Source organism: Papilio xuthus, unplaced genomic scaffold, assembly GCF_000836235.2.
Source record: "Papilio xuthus unplaced genomic scaffold, Pxut_1.1 DF825946.1, whole genome shotgun sequence".
NCBI lineage: Eukaryota > Metazoa > Arthropoda > Insecta > Lepidoptera > Papilionidae > Papilio > Papilio xuthus.
In genome coordinates, this window is record NW_013532703.1 from 6203798 (window position 1) to 6226482 (window position 22685).

At 33.3% G+C, this 22685-nt stretch overlaps 1 protein-coding gene across 2 annotated transcripts; it reads right to left on the bottom strand.

Moving 5' to 3' along the window:
* Positions 1 to 1464: 1464 nt before the first annotated feature.
* On the bottom strand, positions 1465 to 17272 carry LOC106124092 (organic cation transporter protein). 2 transcript variants are annotated; one of them, XM_013320551.1, is made up of 12 exons: positions 17134 to 17272; positions 9518 to 9992; positions 6186 to 6378; positions 5916 to 6045; positions 5650 to 5778; positions 4830 to 5022; positions 4582 to 4687; positions 3996 to 4246; positions 3701 to 3780; positions 3457 to 3632; positions 2935 to 3107; positions 1465 to 1951 (listed from the first exon to the last, which is right to left on the bottom strand). In XM_013320551.1, exons 2-12 carry the CDS (start codon positions 9913 to 9915, stop codon positions 1762 to 1764), a joined length of 2019 nt encoding a protein of 672 aa, XP_013176005.1. In that variant the 5' UTR covers positions 9916 to 9992; positions 17134 to 17272; the 3' UTR covers positions 1465 to 1761. The 2 variants fall into 2 exon arrangements, with proteins under 2 accessions (XP_013176005.1, XP_013176006.1); XM_013320552.1 differs by lacking the exons at positions 9518 to 9992; positions 17134 to 17272 and adding an exon at positions 8826 to 8942.
* Between the last annotated feature and the right edge of the window lie 5413 nt (positions 17273 to 22685).

Sequence of the window (22685 nt, forward strand, 5' to 3'; positions counted from 1 at the left end):
AAATAAATCTTACTAATACTATAAATGCTAATGTTTACATCAGTCTTTCCCAAAGTGGGCGATAACGCCCCCTTGTGGGTGCTGCAGGTCTCAAGTTGCGCGTTATAGTAAAAGTTTCGTTTAGAATTCTCCGTTAATATACATATATAGGTCACAATAATTAATTAATTTAATTTGAAGTTATAGTGGTTTTTAAATATGTGAAAATATGGGGGCGCTACAAAAATATTTATTCTCAAAGTGGGCAGTAGACAAAATAAGTTTGGGAACCACTGGTTTAGATGGATGTTTATCTGAAGGTATCTCCAGAACGGCTGAACGGACGTCGATGAAATTTGGCTTAGATGTAGAACATCTAGAAAGAACACATAGGCTACTTATTAAGTTTAAGTTTTTTAATTTCACGCGGACGGAGACGCGGGCGATAGCTATCTATCTTCACTCTTATCGACTATCGTACTGTTCATCCTGATTTGTGAAAAGTGAGTTCGCATCGCTCAAACATTAATATAAAACATGTTTTTGTGAGAGATTGCGACAGACGAATTCCTGTGTTCACGATTAGTTACCATATCTTGACTGTTTTGAACAACACAGGAGCTTAATCAGATCTTTAGCCCATTTCGATTTATATTATCAACATTTTTAGTGTAACCATGAGTTTCCATTGCCGAAAGACTTGTCTAAAAACATGTGAAAACTAAGATATTGTATAGTATACTCGTAAATAGAAAAGAGTCATAGTAATAATTAAAAAAAAATTAAAAAATAAAACACTATAAATTTTGTACTATATTTTATTTTATATCACAGAATTGTTTTCCAATTGTCAAACGGTTTTTCAGAAATAATGAATTGGCAACAGAAATTTCTGTTGTACATTTTATTTTGCTTAAACATAACTTAGACATAACTTTAAATATTACTTAAGTCACTATTACTAAAGTCCGATACAGGCATTCATTTTTAACTAAGCAGTTAAACTGTAAAACTGAATAAACTGAACGTATGTAGCGGACTTAAGTTAAACAAAAAATATATAGATTACTATATATAAAATATATGTTAAAAAAACATGAAAACGCAATTTTGAAATTAACATATTGTCGATATAAACAGGTGGGTTTTGTACCAAAAAAAAATTAACAAAAATTCAAAGAAAATAAACAAAATTTGTTATTAATTTTAACGTGACTTAAATAACATTTACGTAAGTTAATTAAATATATTTATAATACTTATATTATAAGATAAAATAATCTAAAATCAATTTACAATATAAAAAACTAGGATTCATTTTTACATAAACAACAACTTTCAAATTAATTTTGTTCGTTCAAATATGAAGATATAAATTTTTTTTAAATTTTAACAAACATCGATTTCATTAAAGATAAGAATAAATAATTTTAATCACACTTTTTCTACCAAAGTAAAGTACCAAAGTAATAAAATCACGTTGAGGCAAGAAATTGGGCAATTTTTTTACAAATCAAAGTATTAGGTATCCACGCTATGGATATTTTAGGCAAGAATGATATTGGATTCAAAAATGCCAGAGTCAGCTGCTCTTAACCTATGTTTCATAGATTTTTGTACTTCTACGTATTTTGTCTCTGCATTATATTTGAAACAGACTTTCTAATATTTAGTATATTTATTATGCTTGTCTTTCTTATATAAATGATTTAAAATTTGTACTAAACGTGAAAAAACATTAACAATACATTCGAGATCTTTCCAATAAGTTTCCTATTAGTCTTATACCACTTCCCTCTTCCTGCTGACCTCTCGCTTCCTAAGGGAGCCCCTCGCGGAGGCCCTGACCGAGGCCCTGATAGAGGCCCTCGAGCTAATAGCACTGGGCAGGGCCCTAACGAACTGAGGCTCCTCGTGCGCAACTGAGGCTCGTTTGGTGTACCTCTCTGGACTCTCATTATCGACTGTCTTCCTGTAATGTGTCAAAATTTCGTTTGATAAGTATGTCATGAATAGCAAGAATAGGCCTTATTTTACTCCTCTTTCTCTCTTAAAGGACGGGAAGAGGAAGTGGATTTCCGGATGAGGGAATGCATAGGAAAGGAAAATATTCTCTTTCTGTCCATCCCATCCTCTGTCGATTAAAGGTAGGCAACGCATATGCAATTGCGTTTCTATGGACAACGGTCACTTCGCTATTTCAGCGATTTAAGATGGCTGCTCACTCGTTTGCCACCATGAGGATGAAGTCCTCGACAGATTTACTTTAATATATTTAAGAGAATAATGGAATTTTCAGTAATTTAAATTTAATGTTCAATAAATACATTGCGAAATAATTATAAGAAAATTTCGGTCCATCATGCTATGTGACTTTTAACAATATTTCAATGCTTTTTAGTAACTTTTAATTATTAAGAAATAGCATATTTTATGTGTAATTTCTACGATTAACATGTACTAAATAAATATTTCAAACATGCTAATACTTAACGTGTATTTATTGTTATTTTACCATGTCACTTATTTTACCGTCGTTTAGTTATTGACTCGTACTTCTATTGAATCAGGGAACTAGTATAATCCAGAATAAACTGGATTTAAGTTATAGACATTACCTTTGCTTAGGAAACAGACTATTAATTATATATGACAGATGGTAATTAAATATTTACGAGAATGTTATGTAAATGAATATGTCATTGTTATGTACTTAACCTTGTTAGATTGCATGTACATTTACTTATATCCCAAGTTCGAATCCTGATTACTTAATACACGATACTATAGGAACTAAAGACCCTCAGATTAAGTATTAAAAGTCTTTCCTAAGGGCTTACCTAAGTAATAATTACTCGATTTTTAAAGTGTCTGTATCTGCATGCACAAAGTGAAAATACAGTTTATGAATCTCTGCATTTCCGAAAGAGCTAGTAATAGTAGTAATAAACGTACCTGGAGAAGCAAGGATTATCCCAGAATTTCTGGTCTTTTCCGAAGTTCTCCCCGTCCTGCAGAGTCTGCGGCATCTCAGTGTCCATTGTCTCTGGCAGGAAGAGGCACAGCAGACCTCCCATCACGCCCAGCACGCCCAGGATCAGCAGAGGTAGGTCTTGTGAGATGTTAGCCTGGATGAACAGAATTCAGTAAGGTATACAATTGAATAACTTTATTAGTAGACTAAATAAATGTCAAACATTTGCTGCAATCAGAAAAGTACGACATATTTGTTATGACACAATTACTCAGAGACAGTATGGGTATAGGTTTGTTTCCTTATGTCCCATTATTATAAGGAACAAATCAAGTACAAACGGAGGCCTTCAAGAGTAGAGTGGAGAAGCACCTTCTAAACTAACGCGTACCATCTTTGGACTACATCAGCTTTTAACATGAGGTTGGATCGTGATTTGGTGCTCTCTATTCATTAAAAAGATTATTTTTTTTACTGAAGCCGTAATTGTAGTCTATATTTACCAGATAGACAACGAATGGTGCGACGATGGAAGCGACGTAGCCCATGATATGTATGAGGGCGACACCCTGAGCCCGCACCACTGTCGGCAGCAGCTCCGCCGCGTACTGGAGTCCGATGTTGTAAGAAATGTTCACCGCAAACCTCCCCATTATAGCTAATGATGCTGATGGTCCACCTGGAATGTTAAATCATTCGTTCATCGTTCCATCTTTTGGTCAGTCATTCATTTAAAAAAATACTTACCGACTGGTACAGCCGTGGCTAGCAAACTGAAGATACCGCTGATGACCATGGAGCCGCAGGCCAGCCATCTTCTGCCCCACCTGCAAGAAGTAAGAACTAAGACTTATACTCTGTATGCAAAATGTTCTACCACAAAAAAGTAAATTATCCTTTAACCTAATATTGAACTTTATTGTTGATTGCAATACAAAGGCTTCATACTTATTTAAGTTGTAAATGAAGATTTAAGTATTACTATGGAAGGGAAACGAACAATCAACATTCATAATGTAAACGACAAGATCCTCCTATTTACCTATCAAGCACCGCTGTCAAGAAGGTATCAGCAGGCAACTCAGTGGCAGAGGCAATGGTGAACGTAAGGAATATGTCCAAACCCAGAGAGCCCACATTCCTCACGTGACCGTCAAACACCAGAGAGATGGCCATCCAGATGATGATGAGCAGGATTGCGTTCTTCCGCAGACGAGGCGTCTTGAAGAGATCCAGCACGGAGTAACTGCGGGATTCCGCTTCGCTTTCTTTAATCGTTTTTAGAGATGATTCCTGGAAATTTAAATAGATACTTTAAACGTATAGTATTCTGTTTAATACCCAGGGATGTCTTAACCCGATTGCGGGCGTCAGACAATGGACGTAATACTTTTAGGGGCACCAGAACGGTTGACGCATCCGGGCGCGCAATGTGAATTAGACGATTAAATTGTTAATTCAAGATGTCATAAATACTCTCCAAGACCAATAACTGTGTAACGACGACATAACAATTAAAGGAAAAACGCGAACCAAAGATGATTCTGAAGGTAAACTATTAATTAAACAACAAACAATTATAGATAAGTTAAGAAAAACAAGAAACAGATACTTAGGATGATACTCACAGTGAATTCGTTTAATACTTTATCGGGTATTTTTGTCTTGTTGATACGTTCGAACTTCTTCATTATGATTAAGGCCTTGTCTATTTTACCTTGGGATACTAGCCACCTGGAAAAACATGACATCACATCACATCTTTACTTTAAAATAACAGTTTTGAATCTTCTCAGTATAATACATTTAGAGGACTTCGATCTTTATTGACCATCGGTCCTTGTCAATCGTAGTATCTTTATTCTTTTAGCGTTACCTGGCACTCTCAGGGACCACCCATGGGGTGGCCAGGGCGAGTATGAAGGGCGCACTGGTGACAGCCGCAAACAGCCTCCAGTCGTCCGCCAGCAGCGCGATCCAGGGTAGCAGCGAGGCCGCCAGTGTGAAGAAGAGAGCGATCGACATATTCGCCACGAATGTCCTCCATTTCGGACCCACATATTCCAAAACTGGTACACAAAGTCAGACGAAAATTTCAAAATTTGGTAACACCACGCCTGTTAATTAGGATTTCTATTAAGCCAAAGTAAATGTCTATAATTTCTTTTGAATTGTTTAATGTGAGCTTTATTCTTAAAGCCTGTTTATTGGACTTAGCTTTGGCTACAACTTAAAGTCCATCTTTTTGGGGCTGAATATCTTGATAATATTTTTTTCTATATACTAGGTATCTCGAACAAGGTTTCCGCCTTGACGACCTAACCTCGTCCTCGCCAATCTACAGCCTAGGTCTAAATCTATTGTAACACTAATATGAATTAGATCTTTTAAGAAAAATAGTGTCAATTAATTTGTCTAACTAGTATGACTCAACATTTTTTTTAGAGGTTTTTAGGTCTTTGCCACAATAGCCGAAACTTTTGGACAAGTTGTCAAGATTTAAAACAGACTAAATAAGGGTAATGATTAATTTTTGCATAAGACATGTGCAAAAAGCCATTATAAAGAAAAATAAATAGCGGTCGCAATCTAAGACACTTTTTTAACTGTCTCTTTAATTAAAAAAAAAACACACAAAGAAGTTAACATCTACAATTTACTACCTTAATAATTAAGGTATCATTTCTATTTCTTACCGAGGATGTACATCATGGTAAAGCAGTTGTCGAAGGCGAGGCCGACTAGGAAGCGGCACAGCGCGAACGACCAGAAGGTCGAGCAGAACGCGGTGCCTACACCAGCCGTGAAACCTATCAAGTTTGTACCTGGAACGAGTTGGTTACTGGAACACTATTTTTACTAATAGGAGACATGAAACAACTAATCAAAGACAATTTAATTCGTTTATTTGTCAGTCCCACTTTTTAATACGGAACGAATAAAATCCAATTTGAAAGCTTACCAACTAGAGCTGGTATCCGTCCATACTTGTCTGCTATCCAGCCGAATACCAATCCGCCCACGATGGCACCGCAGAAGAAGATAGCCTGTGCGGTTGCAGGTAGGTTGTCCTTCTCGCACACCCAGTCCAACTAAATTAAGAAAGTTATTCATGAGCCTTCGAGTACTTGACATTTATTTTCGACACAATTTTAGGTAAAACACTTTTTTCTTTTTCAATATTTTAATATTATTAAATATTGCCCAAATATTTTTTTAATTCCATCATTACCTCAGAGGCGATGGTGTCATATGGCACATCGCTCTTGTTGTACTCCCAGCCGTGGGCGCATGGTATAGTGGGCCACTCGTCGTCGGGCGTGGTACGGCCCTGTGCGAGCGCTGCTGCCCAGTCCGCGGAGTACATGCGACATCTGTCGTGCGAATACGGACCTCCGGACTTTGGTGGTATAGCTAATGCTCGTCTGTAAATAGTAACAGATTAGGATTTTTTAACATAATCCTTGGTTTTATAATTTTGTGTATTTTAGTAGAAAGTTTTTACTGGTAGGTTTGTACGTGGTTGCGTTTTTGAATCTTATTTCAATGTTAACGCCTGTTACATTTTTGCTGCAATAATGCACACATGTGATTATGCTATAGTTTCATGGTTCACTACTCTATTTTTGGAAATAATTTTCTGTGTTTACCTTTAATTTTGCATCTTTATACAATTTGTCATTAAACCCAACATTCTTTGATTCGTTCTCGTTTAATTTTTATTCTTTACATCTTGTACTAAAAAAATGGCAACAAAAACAATCCTATCTGCACACATCAGTAATTTAACTAACGAATATGAACCAATTTAGCTGTTACATGAAACGTGTCAAATTGACGTGACCGCTAGACGCTTTTGGTCGGACTTGTCTGACCAACAAAAACACAAATCAAGGTCCATACGGTACGAAGGCCCTTCCTGCAACTACTGGACTTTTAATAGAACCGTGACTTCGAGGAATTTAATAAGTTTTACTTAGACACGAAAAGTTAATACGTGTCCACTGTTTTTGATAGATTGACTCAGAGCGTAATAATCAAAAGTTAGTGAGAAAAAGTCTCTGATAAAAATGGGTTTATTGCAGTGTGAAAATAAAAATTTTCGTATATAAGCTGGCTGGTAAGTTAATATTTAATCGCCAATAAAAAAGAAGTTAATTATTAAATCACTGATTAAAAAATCTGACAAACATTGACTTGTCAAATATGTTGGATCAAACTATTCAACAAACATCTAATGAAGAGAGATGTTAAACAAAGCTGCAAACAAAAAATTTGACAAATATGTCAAGAAACTATCATTTGCCATACGTTTAAGAAAAAAGTTACATAAACATTTTAGTGCAGATCATCCTTGAAATCAATGAACAACATAAAAATAACTGACAATATTATCATCGTGTTAAAGACCGTAACAATGTGCGTAACATTCAAATGTACACGGATTTTTTTATGTTAACAGTGAACTTGGATAGAGGTCAATTGTACAATTTAGTTATACAGACGTCGGGGTCAGAAATTGCGTGTTAACGGCAAAACCCGACAAAGTTAAAATGGCGCAAAAACTTGAAGTAAACAAATAAACTATCGAATTCAAATAGACTTGACTGCTAAACCGCTTGACGGAAAACGGCTACACCAGTGTAAGATTATATTATTAGAGTATATTTCTATATTCTTATGGCTTTGCTTTAATTCGATGTTTATTTTTTTATTCAATATGCATCTGAATAATCAATATTTAATAGACACCAAAAATATCGTCTTTAAAATAATATCGTAAGACTAAGTAATGTTTTAATGCATATCAATTTGTTTACAAGAAAATAAATTAAAATGCATAATATATTTAATGGCAACACTACCACTGCTTACCATATTACGGAAACAGATTAAAAAAGTCGGAACTAACTATTATACGCTTGATTTGAATCAAGCAAAGGTCATTACTTCAATACTTTGATAATGGAGACAGATCGCTTTTTGTTTTGCGATAAAAAACTTCAAATTCAAATTGAACGCTACTATTGAAATCTATTACGTATTTAATTTAATTTTACGTGCTAAGTATCTATGATAATGATCTTAAATCTTACTAATATTATAAACTAGCTGTCGACCGCGACTTTGTCCGCGTGGATATATAAAAAAAGTTAACTAGTGTAGCCTATGTGTTCTTTCAGACTATATTCTATAAGTATGCCAAATTTAATCGAGATCCGTTCATCCGTTCTAGAGATATCTTCAAACACCCATCCATCAATCCACATCACATCCATCTAAACATTCGCATTTATAATATTAGTAAGTTAAATAAAAAGCAGATCTTCAAGCCATTAATTAAAAAAAAATGAACAAATAGCATCCTATGTCCGTATCCTGGCTCTAAGCTACCTCCTCACCAATTTTCAGCCATAGCGGTAAAGCCGTTCTTGAGTTATAAATAGTGTAACTAACACGACTTTCTTTTACAAAAATAAAAATGCGAATGTTTAGATGGATGGTTGAATGTTTGTTTGAAGGTATCTCCATAACGGCTAAACGGACCTCCATGAAATTTGGCATACATATAGAACATAGGCTACTGATTATGTTTTTATTCCGCGCGGACGGAGTCGCAGATTACAGCTAGTATAAACATATATAACTAATTACAATAACAAATATAAACAAAGTGTTAAATTGTATTTATGCGTTTTTAATTTAAATAACTTTGTTAATAAGATTCATCGAACACAATGAATATTCAACAGATGACTTTCGTGACGATATCAAATAGATCAGACTTGTTTATACGAAAAGGTATTTAAAACAATTATAATTGATTTGTTCTTTGTAAATGTAATGAATAAAATTGATTTAAAGCACTTACTAATTACTTCTCAATAGCGTCAATGATTTAAAATAAAACCGCGTCCTGTTTTGTGAATTAATCAAAAAGAGCGAAAAAATTAGACTTCAGATTTAGATTTTAGTTTTAGGTTAACATTTTGGAGATAGGTTGGTACTATTTTATATTTACGATAATTATAAAACACGTACAAAAGTGTTAAAATATGAAATTTAAGTATTTTTTTAACTATTTCAATTAGTACTAAGCCACAGATTATAACCTATAGGTATTGCGTTTCGTAACGTTTGACATTTAATCGAGAATCGATTTTCGAAATGTCATTCTTATTTTAAATGACAACACTAAGAGTTACACACTAAAAGGCTTTTCACTTTTGTGCACCGGATTTATAATCTATAGATTATAAATCTACGTAATAAGCATTACAGCATCTTTATAATTTTTCTAGTACACATAAATTCTGCTCAAGTTTGAATGTCGAATACAAGCAGCAAACACTATAATCGAGGTCAATAAAAACGACTTACTTAAATCTTTTTTTTGTTAGTTTCACTTAAGATTTTAGCTAAACTAACAAACATGTAATTCCATAAATGTTCTGACCCAAATAGTCACGACGAACCTTGGTCTTAAATTGCCGAATGCATTGTGGAAAAAATCTTATCTGTTTTCTTTTTTAAATAATATTTTTTTCATAGTTCTAAACTCACCTTTCTTCAACTGTTAAGTTCGCCAGCTCAGGAACCCAGCACCAATGCTGCTCAGGAACAATGGTCATGAATATTTGTGAAAAATAAACGAATGCGACAAAAAATGCAAACGGTATCATTAACAAGAACAACATTTTCTGATATAACCCGAATTCGCCAACATAAGGCAATAAATCATCAAAGTCTGTCGGTTTCTTCACGTTGGCATTTCCATTATTATTTGCACTATCACTTATTTTATTTGTTGTATTACTTGTATTATCTGTGCTGTCGTGTGTAAACGCTTTGTTTAAAAAAGTCCCGCTCAAATCGATGTTTGACAGATTGTTGTCTATGCCCGCATTTTGGCGGGAATCATCCTCCTGCTCACAACAAGAAGTTCGCTCTTGTGGCGCCATCTTATTTTTGTATAATTTTAAATGCTTCTTTTATGTTGGATATTGTACATGCTCTATTTAATTTTGAGTGATTTTATCTGTAACAAAAGGAAATTATTAGTAATTACTTACATTGAGTTAATACGACTAAGCTTTGTATTAATCCTAGGATAAGGAAAACGGAATTGAATTTAAAACTAGGTAATAAGATGTCCGTAGACTTGATCACTAAGCTAATGGCTAATAATTTATTGTTATTTATTTATATCAAATTAATTAAAAATGATTTCAAAAGGTAATTGGATCATAACGTATCTCATAATTTTCATAAATGAAATGAAGTCATTATCTCGTTCAGAAACCGAGAAATACTGATGTACGCTTAATGAACATAATCCTGTTATTAATTGTTTCAAATATATAAAGATTGGCTTCTATTTCCTTAAATATGATGTAGAAATAATAATTATAATAATAAAACTTTACTACCAAACCTTTAAATTAATTTATCTATATGGTCAATTTGACCATATAACATTTTTGCAGACGAAGAAAATTTTCTTTTTACGTTATTAACAACATAAGATAATATTTTAAAGGAACAAAACAAAAATACTTAATTTATGGTCATGGTAATATTATTATAAAAATTCTAGTTATTTTTAATGATGGAATAATCTATTGGATTATTATTAAATACAATAACTTTAATAACAACAATACGTTACTTTTTTGCAATAGAATTGTTAAGGAGATTTAACACCTAGGAGGCAGTACCCTAGTAATAATAATATACCTCAATACCGTAAAGGAATGTAAAGAAGTGTAGTGATTTGAAAACTTTTTTAGTGCAGAATAAACATTTTGCCTAAGACGTGGCATAATGGCCAATACCTTTGCCTTTTTTACTATGAAAAAAGATAGATGTAAAAAGATGTGAATAGCGCGGGAAGTGTTACTAATGTACGCGGGACTAGTCGCAAATATTCCTCGATGCAATTATCAGTGTAAAAATGTATATAGTTTTAGTGTAAGGATTATAACAATGTAATAAATGCATTTTGGCTCCTGTGCTGCTGTTGCTGTTTTTAAACATATCATGCAACTCTATCCGAAAACTATAAAATCTGAAAACGTTTCTAGGCTATAAACGAATTAGTAAATATTTCGTTTAATAGTTTTCTTTCGTTTTCTTAAAAATGATTGAGACTAAATCAAAAATACAAATCTAATTATAATTTATGTTAGGTTTATGAAACATTCGTCTTGTTAGTTTATGCATTTACTTAGACTAAATACAAACGACTATAATGCCCCGATACAACCTCGAGAAATGAACGCACTAGCTGTTGCAATCCTCTAAAGTCATACGTTATCAAAGTCTTAAGCAATCGGACAGTTAAATTGTGACTCACTACAATTTACATTATAAGTAACTAACATTGTTAGCCATAGACAATAAACAAAGAATCCGAAATGTCAAAATCAAGTAGTAATTAACACGTCCAACAATAATTCTATGTATCGAAAACAGCACGGCAGCCAAAATGCATTTATTTATTGTTAATATCCTTATACTAACCTATATACATTATTTAAATTAATAATTTCCATCAAGCACTATTCGGGACTACACATTTCCCGCGCGATTATCTTCTCTTCACATCTATCTTTTTTATAACTAAAAAGGCAAAGGTTCTTGCCATTATGCCACGTCTTTGGCAGAATGTTAATACTGCAAGACTGTATTAAGTGACACGTTATTTTCCGGAAATATTAGATATCTGGGGACACGATGAAGCTCCCGCTAAATCCACCAAACGTTCTTTACGAATATTTTTTTACTTATTATTTTTGTCTCGTCACATTTATTATTGTCTGATCGGAACTGATTAATGCATGAATTCGTGCCAATTTTATTTTGTTGTATTATTTTTTAAATTATATTAAGTATTTTTTTTTAATAAAATAGGAAGATGTTCATTCTGGTTCTATATGTTTGATGATATTTCTATTTCTATGCAGTTTTTAGTGATTTTTTATTTATACTTGTCAATAATAAACAAGGAAACGATGTAAAAGCGTTGAAATATAAAAACGTTTTATTTATTAGTTTTTTTTGTGTTGATTTTAATAAGAACTAGGAAACTATAACTTACATCAAGGTCATGTCATATATGTGTAACATAGATATTTGCTAATTAATAATAGAATTATGTCGTCTAACGTATACAGATTCTATTACGTATTTAAAGCTTTCCTTACAAAGAGATGGTAAGTGTCACTATGGATGTCTCTTTAGTATGAAAAATCTACACTTAGGGACTGTCGTAAGTAACGATTAAATCAATGAAATTGGGCGGCAGGTAGAGTTTTAATTATCTTAAAATAAAATGTGCGTTTAATATCTGTACAGTTCACAATTTTCCGATACAGCAATTCTAGTCGCATTATAAACTAACGATGTCCACATTCTATCGGTGACATGAACAACAAAAAATTTGACGCTGAATTAAACTTATTCCCTTCGTGAACTTTATATAATTCTATTCCATTAAATTTGAAATAGTATACTCTTAAAAACAATTTTCCAATGTCCGAACACGACACCTGCTCAAATTACTAGATTGTTACTAATTTTTACTAGGAGCACTAAACTTTACAACATTATTAGGACAATCTAATGAGATAAAATTATAAAAATATTTTTTAATTTTCAATTTGTCAATATTTTTGACTCCTATTACAGCCAAGTTTAATTTATGCTATAATTTCTTATATTTAATTTTGTTTAAATGCCCTTTCTCTTTGTCCTATTTATTACTATTTTATGGACAATCTACTATAACTAGATGTAACGCCAAGGTCTCTTGCGCAAAGAGTCAGCAACTTTGAGCTGTTTGTTATGTAGGCTTTGTCTCAGTCGCAAGGATCCGGTACAGTCGTGACTGTGACGTGATTTATATGTCTTTATAACCATCGCTACCGTCCCGAACATACCAAGAAATACCAAGGTCGCATAACCTATGGCAGTACATTTTAATCCTAGGTCAAATTCTTATCTAAGTTGCGTGCTGCGACTCTAAAGATTTTCCTCTTAGTCGTTAAATGCGCTACTGTCAAGGGGTTCGCGTCAGTGGAAACCGGAGTTGCAGTTAGGTGTAGGTGTGAATTTTATTTTTTGACGCAGGCATAGGGCCGGTTTTTGTATATCTACCCTGGGCTGGGATAGAGTAACTTGGGGGCGCCACAGGTGCCCTATTATATCCGACTCTTGCGTTTGTGCCCCTTTATGCCCAGTGCCCTGGGCGGTCGCTCCACTTCGCCCTACCCTAACGCAGCGTTATCATAGGCAAGCTTAAAACTCTTCTATGTAAAACTAGTCTTTGAATACTGAATCGTTAATCAAAATCTGTCAAGAATTGAAAGTTAATCCGAGCTACATTGTAACATTTAGAAATTCCCACGCGCAACATAACATATAGTTCTTTTCAAATATATTGGTGGCCAAAAGTCATAGGCGCGCTGCGCAGTGCCCTCCGCCCTTATCCCGCTACGCTTGCTATGCCTGAAGTTAAGAGCCGCCAAGATATTTGAAACCATTTGTACTTAGATTCTGTATCACGTTTCACAAATCTTAGTAACTGGATTATAAGAAACAGCTTTTAGTAACTGTATAACCGTTAACAAAATACGTGAATTATTAAATAACTAAAATATTACATTCACTTTTGTTGACTGAACCTAACTTAATTATTGTGCTAGTATTAAAACTAACCAATAAAACACACGTTAACATTCTACAGCTAAAAAAACTTATCAAAATGCTTTGTGATTTTCTGTCCTTCTAATCTTTTTGCCACATTAAAATAAGATTTAAAATTGCTTGTAATTACTGCAAAAGTAATTGTGTGAAATTACAAACTTATATAGAAATTAATGTCGATCGAAATTGAACTTTATAATAAAAGAGTAAAGAATAATAACAATTATTTTGAATGCAAATACAACGTTGGCTTGGCGCGGTGGCAGTGACCCCGATGCGCAGCGATCACGAAGCAATTGTTCGCTTCTCGGTCACCACGGATCTGAGAAAATGTGGAGTAGCCAACATTTTATTTATTAACAATCTTTTGCATCTGGTGGCGTTCTGTAGATACCTTATAACAAACATCAAAAAGAGATGGTCAAAAATATAGTTGTTAAAAACTTATTAAAATCAAATGCCCTTGTGTTTTATTGATTTTTTTTAAATCTTTTAATTAAAAATTTTGTAGCTAAATAACAGCTTAGATTTACAGTTTATAAACAAATTATCCTACCTATTTTCTAGTTTGTTCAAAATTATGTTAGTTAAATTTATGACGTGTTTAAATCTTTATTATAAGATGCACATCTTGCATAATCCGGTCAGATTGCAATCATTGTTAATTGGTACTTAAGTAAAAAAATAAGCGAATATTTTAAAATTTGTTATTTAGTGTAGCATAGTGAATGAATTTAATTTTTTAATGTAATGCGTAATAACATAACTGAACCGTAACAGTTAGAAAAAGAGACAAGGAAGTATTTATAAAATCTTAAATCTTTGTAAGTTCTTTTTTACAAATTACCGCATCCATTTATTTTAGAATCATTGTCCCGCACCCGTGAATTACAATGCATTTCCTTGAATGCAAAGCCTTCAGTGTAGGGTCCATCGCCGATCACTGAACGGATTTAATCCTTACAGACTGAATGAATGGATATAAAAACCTTCACGTCAATCACTTATCGAAACGTATTTTGCATTAGATATAAAAATCATTTATTTATTATGTTCGTCTCGTGCGATTGAACGTCTTTAGGCTGAAGGCAAGCGTGCGGCACTCCTTTTTCTAATAAAAACTAACTGTCGCCCGTGACTCCGTCCGCACGGAATACAAAAACTTTATTAACAGCCTATGTATTCTTCCAGACTATGAACTATGACTATATATTACATCTATTTCACATTTTGGCTGAACGATTCTGTTTCCTAATGGATGGTATAATACGGTATTTTTTTTGGTATTTAGAGGGAATCATAACAAAGATGGCTTTGGCCATGGGGGGGGGGAAAGGTTATATGGGGGTTTACCCATTAACAACACGCACCGGTGTCCCACATGCTACGGTATACCAACGATATTTTTTCACGTACGGAAACTATCAAAGTATAATGAACTTTGGACAATAAGCTACTTTTGAAGTAAAAAAAATGAAAACTCGGATATGTACATACATTTTGAATGGAGGATATCAAAAAAATCGTGATAAAATTGCTGGGAAGATGCATGCATTTAAAACTTTTTTTTGCAATTCTTGTTCTAGTTAATATAACTAACAGGTTTTATTGTTGTTATTACATATTATAATGTCCTTGAAAGTTATTGAGAGCTTATTAATTAAAAATTCAAATTCTAAATCCAGTAGTGTAAAAATCTTGAATTAATTATAATTTTGAGTTTATTAATTATAACTATTTTTTTTTTTTCGAAAAAAATATTACCATAACGTTATATAACCTCGTTTCAAGGATTTTAGAATAAAATTAATCTATGCGGAAATTAGTTAAAGTCGCAAATATTATGATTTCAAGGTACTTATGTAGTGGTTACTCATTTATTTTTTCCTAATTGATTTAATGATTTGAACACTAGCCACACAAGTATGATGTACTATACTAGTAAGACTGTATGGTATAAAAAACGAATGATCGCAGTCTATTTGACGCCCGCGAATCCGAACGCCGCGTCGTTTTGAAACATTTAACAGTGGTAGAGCCCGCTTTAACATCTTCGCACGAATCGGCCCGGCTCGCCTGGTGAAATACCACGACCACACAGAAGACAGGCGTGAAGTGGAAGCAATTCCTCGTTTCGTCTGATGAGTGTGCGTCCCCAGGCCTAATTTAGTCCTCTTTCCTTTCCCACCCTTTTCCTTATAAGCATAGGATGGGAAGTGGAAGTGGACTTTCCGGATGAGAGGATGCATGGGAAGGGAAAATATTTTCTTTCTGTGCATCCTCTCCTCCGTCGATTAAAGGTAGGCAACGCATATTCAATTGCATATGTTTATGGGCAACGGTCACTTCGCTATTTCAGCGATTTCAGGTGGCCGCTCGCTCGTTTGCCACCTTTTAATATATAAAAAACATAGATTTGGGGATTAAATACTTATTTTAACAACACAGCCGATTAATGTGTGTCGGGGCCTTAATTTTAAACGAAATTATAAAATATTTTTTACAGTTTATTAACGCCCGCGACTTCGTCCTTGAGGAATTAAAAAAATCTGATTAGTAGCCTGTGTGTTTTTTCGAGACTACATTTACGCATTTAGCTAGGTCCATGCAGCTGTTCTGGAGATATTTTCTAACAAACATCCATTCATCCAAACATTCGCATTTATAATATAAGTAACATAATAAGATTAGTAAGATCGGAGGTAGATTAAACTACGTTAATTAGTTAATTTAATGTTTAATTTATTCCAATTATTTCGTTTATATTTCGTTTTTTTTTTATGAATTGCAACTGCGGTGAAATGTCTTTAGCAATTATTTGATTTGCGTTAAAATGGATGATGAGGAATGATAATTTTTGTTTTACAATTTAATTTATATAATTCAATAGTATTTGTAGCAATTGTTTAATTAATTAAATTTTCTTAGTAATAATTTTTGAGGTTATAGTTTTTAGAGGTTATATATGAACGCATTCTATTGTGCCCTTCTGATAACAGTCGACTCAATTTTTATGAATCGTTCGTACCAATTCGTACTTTTCTCCAAAATATCATAGTTCTGTATAATTAATTCTTAAATACCAATAAATCTATTTAATAAAAATGGGACCAATGTCACGCAATAGAAACGGTTCAGTTAAATTATTGAACATTAATAAAATTGTTAATTTTAGTAAATTTATTGTAATTTTTTATGGCAACACTAAAACTGCTACACATAAATTTTTGTTGTTGGCAATCTTCCCTTTTCAGTTTTGTTCCCCGCGCATAGTACATGGTTTTGTTCAAATTTATTTTAATAAAGCTCATTTGTGCTACAAATACACTTTTATTCCTACAGAAACTTTACAATAAATAAAAATAATTATATAAATCGAACAACTAGGGATGGAGTTACGGACGAAAAGAAACATACAGATGAATTAAAAACCTCCTTTTTGAAGTCTGTTAAAAAATAAAATTTTAACTTACCGTTTTCCTTTTTTATTAAAGGTTTCAGTACACTCAAAATTAAAAAAAAATCACAACACTATCCAATAATAAAGCCGAAAATAACACAAGTAACTAATATACACATAAATTTACTTGATAACTTAGCAAACGCAGCGTCCGCCGCGTCTACCCGACTGCCCGCCTGCGGACCAAGCGTCCGCTTAAGTAACACCTTAACTTATATCATTGAACATAACTTGACGTAATCAACCGCTAAATACACCATTTTTATTTGACCTCCAATCCTGTAATATTCGCTTAATAATTTCCTAAAATTCATCTAACAATTATTCAGGCGAAAATTACATCAGAGATCATGTTAAGTTGGTTATAATCTTTTATTAGATTTCATAATTTTTATGAGAATGAGAAAAATTATGAGAAAATTAAATTTAGAAAGGTAAAGGAAATTAGATATCTGTTAAATAACATCTAGGTATGATCTGGAATGAAATAATAATATCATCATCATCATCATCAGCTCACTATACGTCCCCACCGAGGGTCTCGGAATTTACCCTAAGTTAGGGGTGACTAGGCCATAGTCAACCACGCTGGCCAAGTGCGGGTTGGTTGACTTCACACATATCTTTGAAATTCTCTTGATATGTGCAGGTTGCATCACGATGTTTTACGTATGTACGTATGCAAATCGGAAATCGAAAGACACATTGGTACATTTTCGGGATTCGAACCCAGGACCTGCAGATTGCAAGTCAAGGGCTCGACTCCTGAGCCACCGACGCTCTACATAATAATATCTTTGAAAGAAACTAAACCTTTCTTTTATTTCAACATATCTTTCTATAATCAATGGCATGCATCAATCACACGCGGGGTTCGCGAGCTTCAAGAATTTCCTTAGCGTACGCCGACCACAAAGTTAAATGACCATGAATTTAACTATTACACTTATATAATTAGCTACCACACGTTATGTGTTCTATGTGTTCAAATAAACTGTTAAATTTTAGTTGATTTTATTTGTTTTTATTAGAAATAACAAATTATACATTTGGATAAAAACTTGTTGTGTCGATTCAATATAGTCAAAGTCGGCTTTTATCGTTTATTTATAAAATTTGACACAAATCGACTAAAATATATAAAGACCAATTATTGAGTTCTATTATTACAACTTTTAATACTAATAGTAATGTGATTTAATATTAATGTTTTAAAACCTTGTGTACAAAGGTCACATGGTCATTATTTCCAATTTGTATAGACTCTTTATTTCGATAAATTAAATTTTTAATAGATATTTTAAGATAATTCCAGCAAACCAAGGTCGAGAAAGTTCATTTGTTCATTCATTACAAGCCATTCTTTTTATAATATAGTTCTAACTACATAGATCTTTATCTTTATATATATAATTCTTCTGTGCGTGTGTATGTCACTGAACTTCTCTCAAACGACTGGACCGATTTTGATGAAATTTTTTGTGTGTGTTCAAGGGGATCTGGGAATGGTTTAGGATAACAATTTTCATCAAATATTAACTTCATATTAATTTATTCAAATTAAAGACGTGTCGACAGGACAACGCCTGTCGGGTCCGCTAGTGATTTATAAGAGTGGTATAAAAATTGGTTTAAAATAGTGCATTCAATTTAGTAGTAGGCCCGCACTAATTAGGATACCGTGTCTGCCTTCCTCCTGGGGTAAGGGCGTGAGTTAGGCCCTTCTTTCAAAAGGCAACTTTCTTCGAAACTAATCTTGTAGGTTACAATTTGTAACCGTACGTTGCTAGTATCGCGTTACACGAGCTTCCTACACAAATTGATTCATCGAGACGAGTCGTCTTTTCGGCCAGTGCGAGATGTCAACTGTGATTTTCTCCGCCATCTTGAAAATCGTTGCAACTTTTTTCACGACGATATTGATAAACAAGTTTCGATAGACTGTTGAAGACTAAGGCCCTTCGGACACAAGGCAACGTAAATCGTCGAAACTAATTTTGTATGGTTTCATCGCGACTTGCGTAGCGCGCGCTTCGTACACACGACGTTGAATCTCGGCGACGAGTCGCGACGCATGCCTGTATACGAACCTCTACGATGTTGTATTGCTTAAGTTGCTTAGCTTCTAAAATCGCCGTGATTCGAATATTTACGTTGTTTTATGTAAGGTGCCTTATTGTAGTTTTATTACTTATTTTTTTTATTGTAATTCTTTTTTTTTTCATCGCCAGTATTTAATACGTAGATACATCTATTATTCTATTCAAAGTACAATGTTTTTTTTACCTGTATCCATTATGGGCGTTGGTAACAGAAGTGAAATAAAAAAAATCCAAAAAAAATATCAAAAATTAAAAATATTGTTTTTTTGAATTCGTGATCGTCGAGCGATAAACTCAGGCGGACATGTTGAAAATTATACAATATAAAAATATTTCCGCCTCCATTATTCATCAATAAAATTAAACGCTTCAGTTACTTCAGGGTTATTAGATTTGTACACGTGTTTTTGTTCCGTCCTGCCCACCCATCCGGAACTGCTAGTTTCGTCCGATTCGAATCACCTACCGTTTTCTAATGTTTTTGTCACAATTAGACAAAACCTACAACTAATAAGTTAGGTCTTAATTACCAGACCTTCATGGTAGATGTAAGGTTATGTAAAATATTATTTCTTGTTTTATATATTTATTTAGGTCATGACAATCTGTTATAACACGATTATTATAATTCTAACGACTAATTCTTTCATTTCCTTATGTGTTACTAATATTTAAGCAATTCTTTCTATCTTATTAATATTATAAATGCAAAAGTTTAGACTGTAAGGTGGATGTACGTTTGTTATCTTAAGAACGGTCCCAATGTTTCTCGATGAAATTTGGTACAGATGTACAGTACAACATAGGCATTTTTTTAATTTCGCGCGGACGGAGTCGCTGTAGATAACTAGTATTACAATAACACAGAAAGAGGATTGCCATAAAGTGGGCACTAAGGCTGAAATTTATAGTCGTCACTCAGACCTTGCTTTGACCTATTTTGAGTTTGATATTCATAGACATATGCTTAGCATTTGCTAAGATCGTGCTTAGCAAATGCTAAGTCACCAAAATCGTTGACTAACCGAAAACTTACGAAAAACTTACGTGTTTATCGACTATTATTTTTATATATTATTTTTTTATCAACTGCTAAAATTAATTTTTTTCTTGATTCTGGATCTACTTGATGAAAACTCCCTTTCCAAACATTTTGTACTTTCCATAGAGTTCGATTTTGCTTACGGGCACGGATTGTAGCGATAAAAGGAAAAAAATAAAAACGTATTTCGAATATAAAGGAAAAATATTTTTATTAACAAGAATTATACTTTACAGGCCGTATTGTTGGTAGAGCTACAAAATTCTTCGAATTTGCATATTACAGTATGTAGGTAGTAGTAGGTATGTCGGAAAACGTATAAATTGCGCTTTACGTTGACTCAATTCTCTTGAAACATAAGTCGCATACGTGTCTTCTTCAGTATACAATGTTTGATATCTTTGATCATCATATTTACCCACCGAGCCGATGTTCTAAGCCTGTCAACATTTCTTATCTGTTGTTGACGAAATCCAATCTATCCATTTATTTTTATCCATTGGAAAATCCTTGTTAGTTCTTAAGCCAAAACCAAATGTATGATGAAGTATCAAGAGTCCGTAAGATTATGCCAGGGTCAACGTAAAAGGATAAAATCTGCGAATGTTCAGGTAGGTAACTCAAAATCCATGAGAAATGTGTCGTATATCAGAGAAACGCTAGGGTCAACGAAAAAAATCACATAATTTGTAACGAATATCGCGACATCAACAACAACAAAATGAAATAAGTTAAAGGTTTGGCGTTGTCATTTGCTATGTCAAGACAAATAACCTTGTTACGTTCTACCGATTACCAAAACATACAAGCGTCAATTTCGTCGTTTTGCTTATAATATAGATAGTAAATTCAAAATTAAATGAATAAGATTAAAGATGTAGGAATCAAGTATCATAAATATTAATTTTGTAAATATAAAAGTGTATTTTTGAATCACAAAAAACATATTATGCAAATAGAAACACTGTCAAAATTTGTCTTAGCACTGGCTTAACATATGCTTAACCCATATCGACTATAAATTCGATTCTGAGATAAGTCTCAGCAAAGGCTGAGATAAGATTGGCGTAGGATAAGCGTAAGGTCTAAGCAAAGTTTAAGTACCGACTATAAATTTAAGCCTTATTCTTTATCAAGACAACACTTGAAAGCATCCAAAATTATATAACATCGCACATCAACGTAATGTTATGTTGGCAAAAAATTGAAACAAGAATAATTATTACGCAGTTTGATTTGCGAGGTGAGGGGGGGGGCTTCTGAAGGTCACCACACCGGATGTAGAAATGTAACATAGTATTATTTAAGACATGTAATATCCCATACATGCATGAAAAAAGTTAACTCTGTCGTATGAGTCAAGGACAAACTGCTGGCTGGACAAAGGACAGTTGTAACAAAGACGGATTCCAGGACCCACTGTAGGTTAGCATACAGTGCTGTAGTCCCCTACATGTTGATTTTAGACTAGATACTAAGATATATTTAATAACGATGACACGGATGAATTCGTATCATAAATCTTAACACGGGAATCGAACCTGCTGCCCTTCACCCTGATCACTGGTCGTTGGTCGTTGGTCGTGTTAATGACCTAAATGCGCACGCGCATGTCGCATTCCGTCTCTTAGATTGTTAAATAATCACATCAAGATGATGGTCACGTAATTATTATTATCTGTGACAAGTTTGTTTTGTAAAAATTTTGAAACGAACTGTTTTATAATCTGTGTCTCCAATGAAACATCATTTATTTTTTTTGAATTTATAATCTTTGCAAAAATTGATCTATGACAATTTCGTAACTCTATGGTTTTTGCTTTTCATGTGTCACTTGTCTTCCTTAGGCATATATACCACTATAAAGACTATTATAAAAGGATATTATACAAAAGTTCACTTAAATCCCTAACCGTCGTTTTAACTTTCACACCATAACTTTTTATAACAACTAGACAAAATCATGCAATCCCTGTTTAAATTATTGAGTAAAAATGATTGTACGCACGCAATTGACTTCCAAGCATATGCTTTTTATGAACTAATCATTTTATAATACATGTCATAAGAGTACGATTTACAATTGCTGTTTAAGCCAAAAAAATCATATGTGTAGAACTTTCTCGATAAGCCATTATTTTATCCTATTTTTTACACTTAAAGTGCAATGTATCAACGATTTAATAATATTAACTACGATGTTTGGTGTCCTTAGATGACTATATTATGATATTCAACTAAGAATCAATGTACAGAAGGTTAGCAGTTTCAAAGCAACATTTAGAACATAATAATAACTTGTTAGTGTGTTCTAGACCTAATAATTAGATTTTCTACTCAAGTAATGAGACAAGAGTTTGTTATTGAGACGTTTGGTTCTAATTATCTTATTGAAAATACTTGTTACTTATTTAATAATTT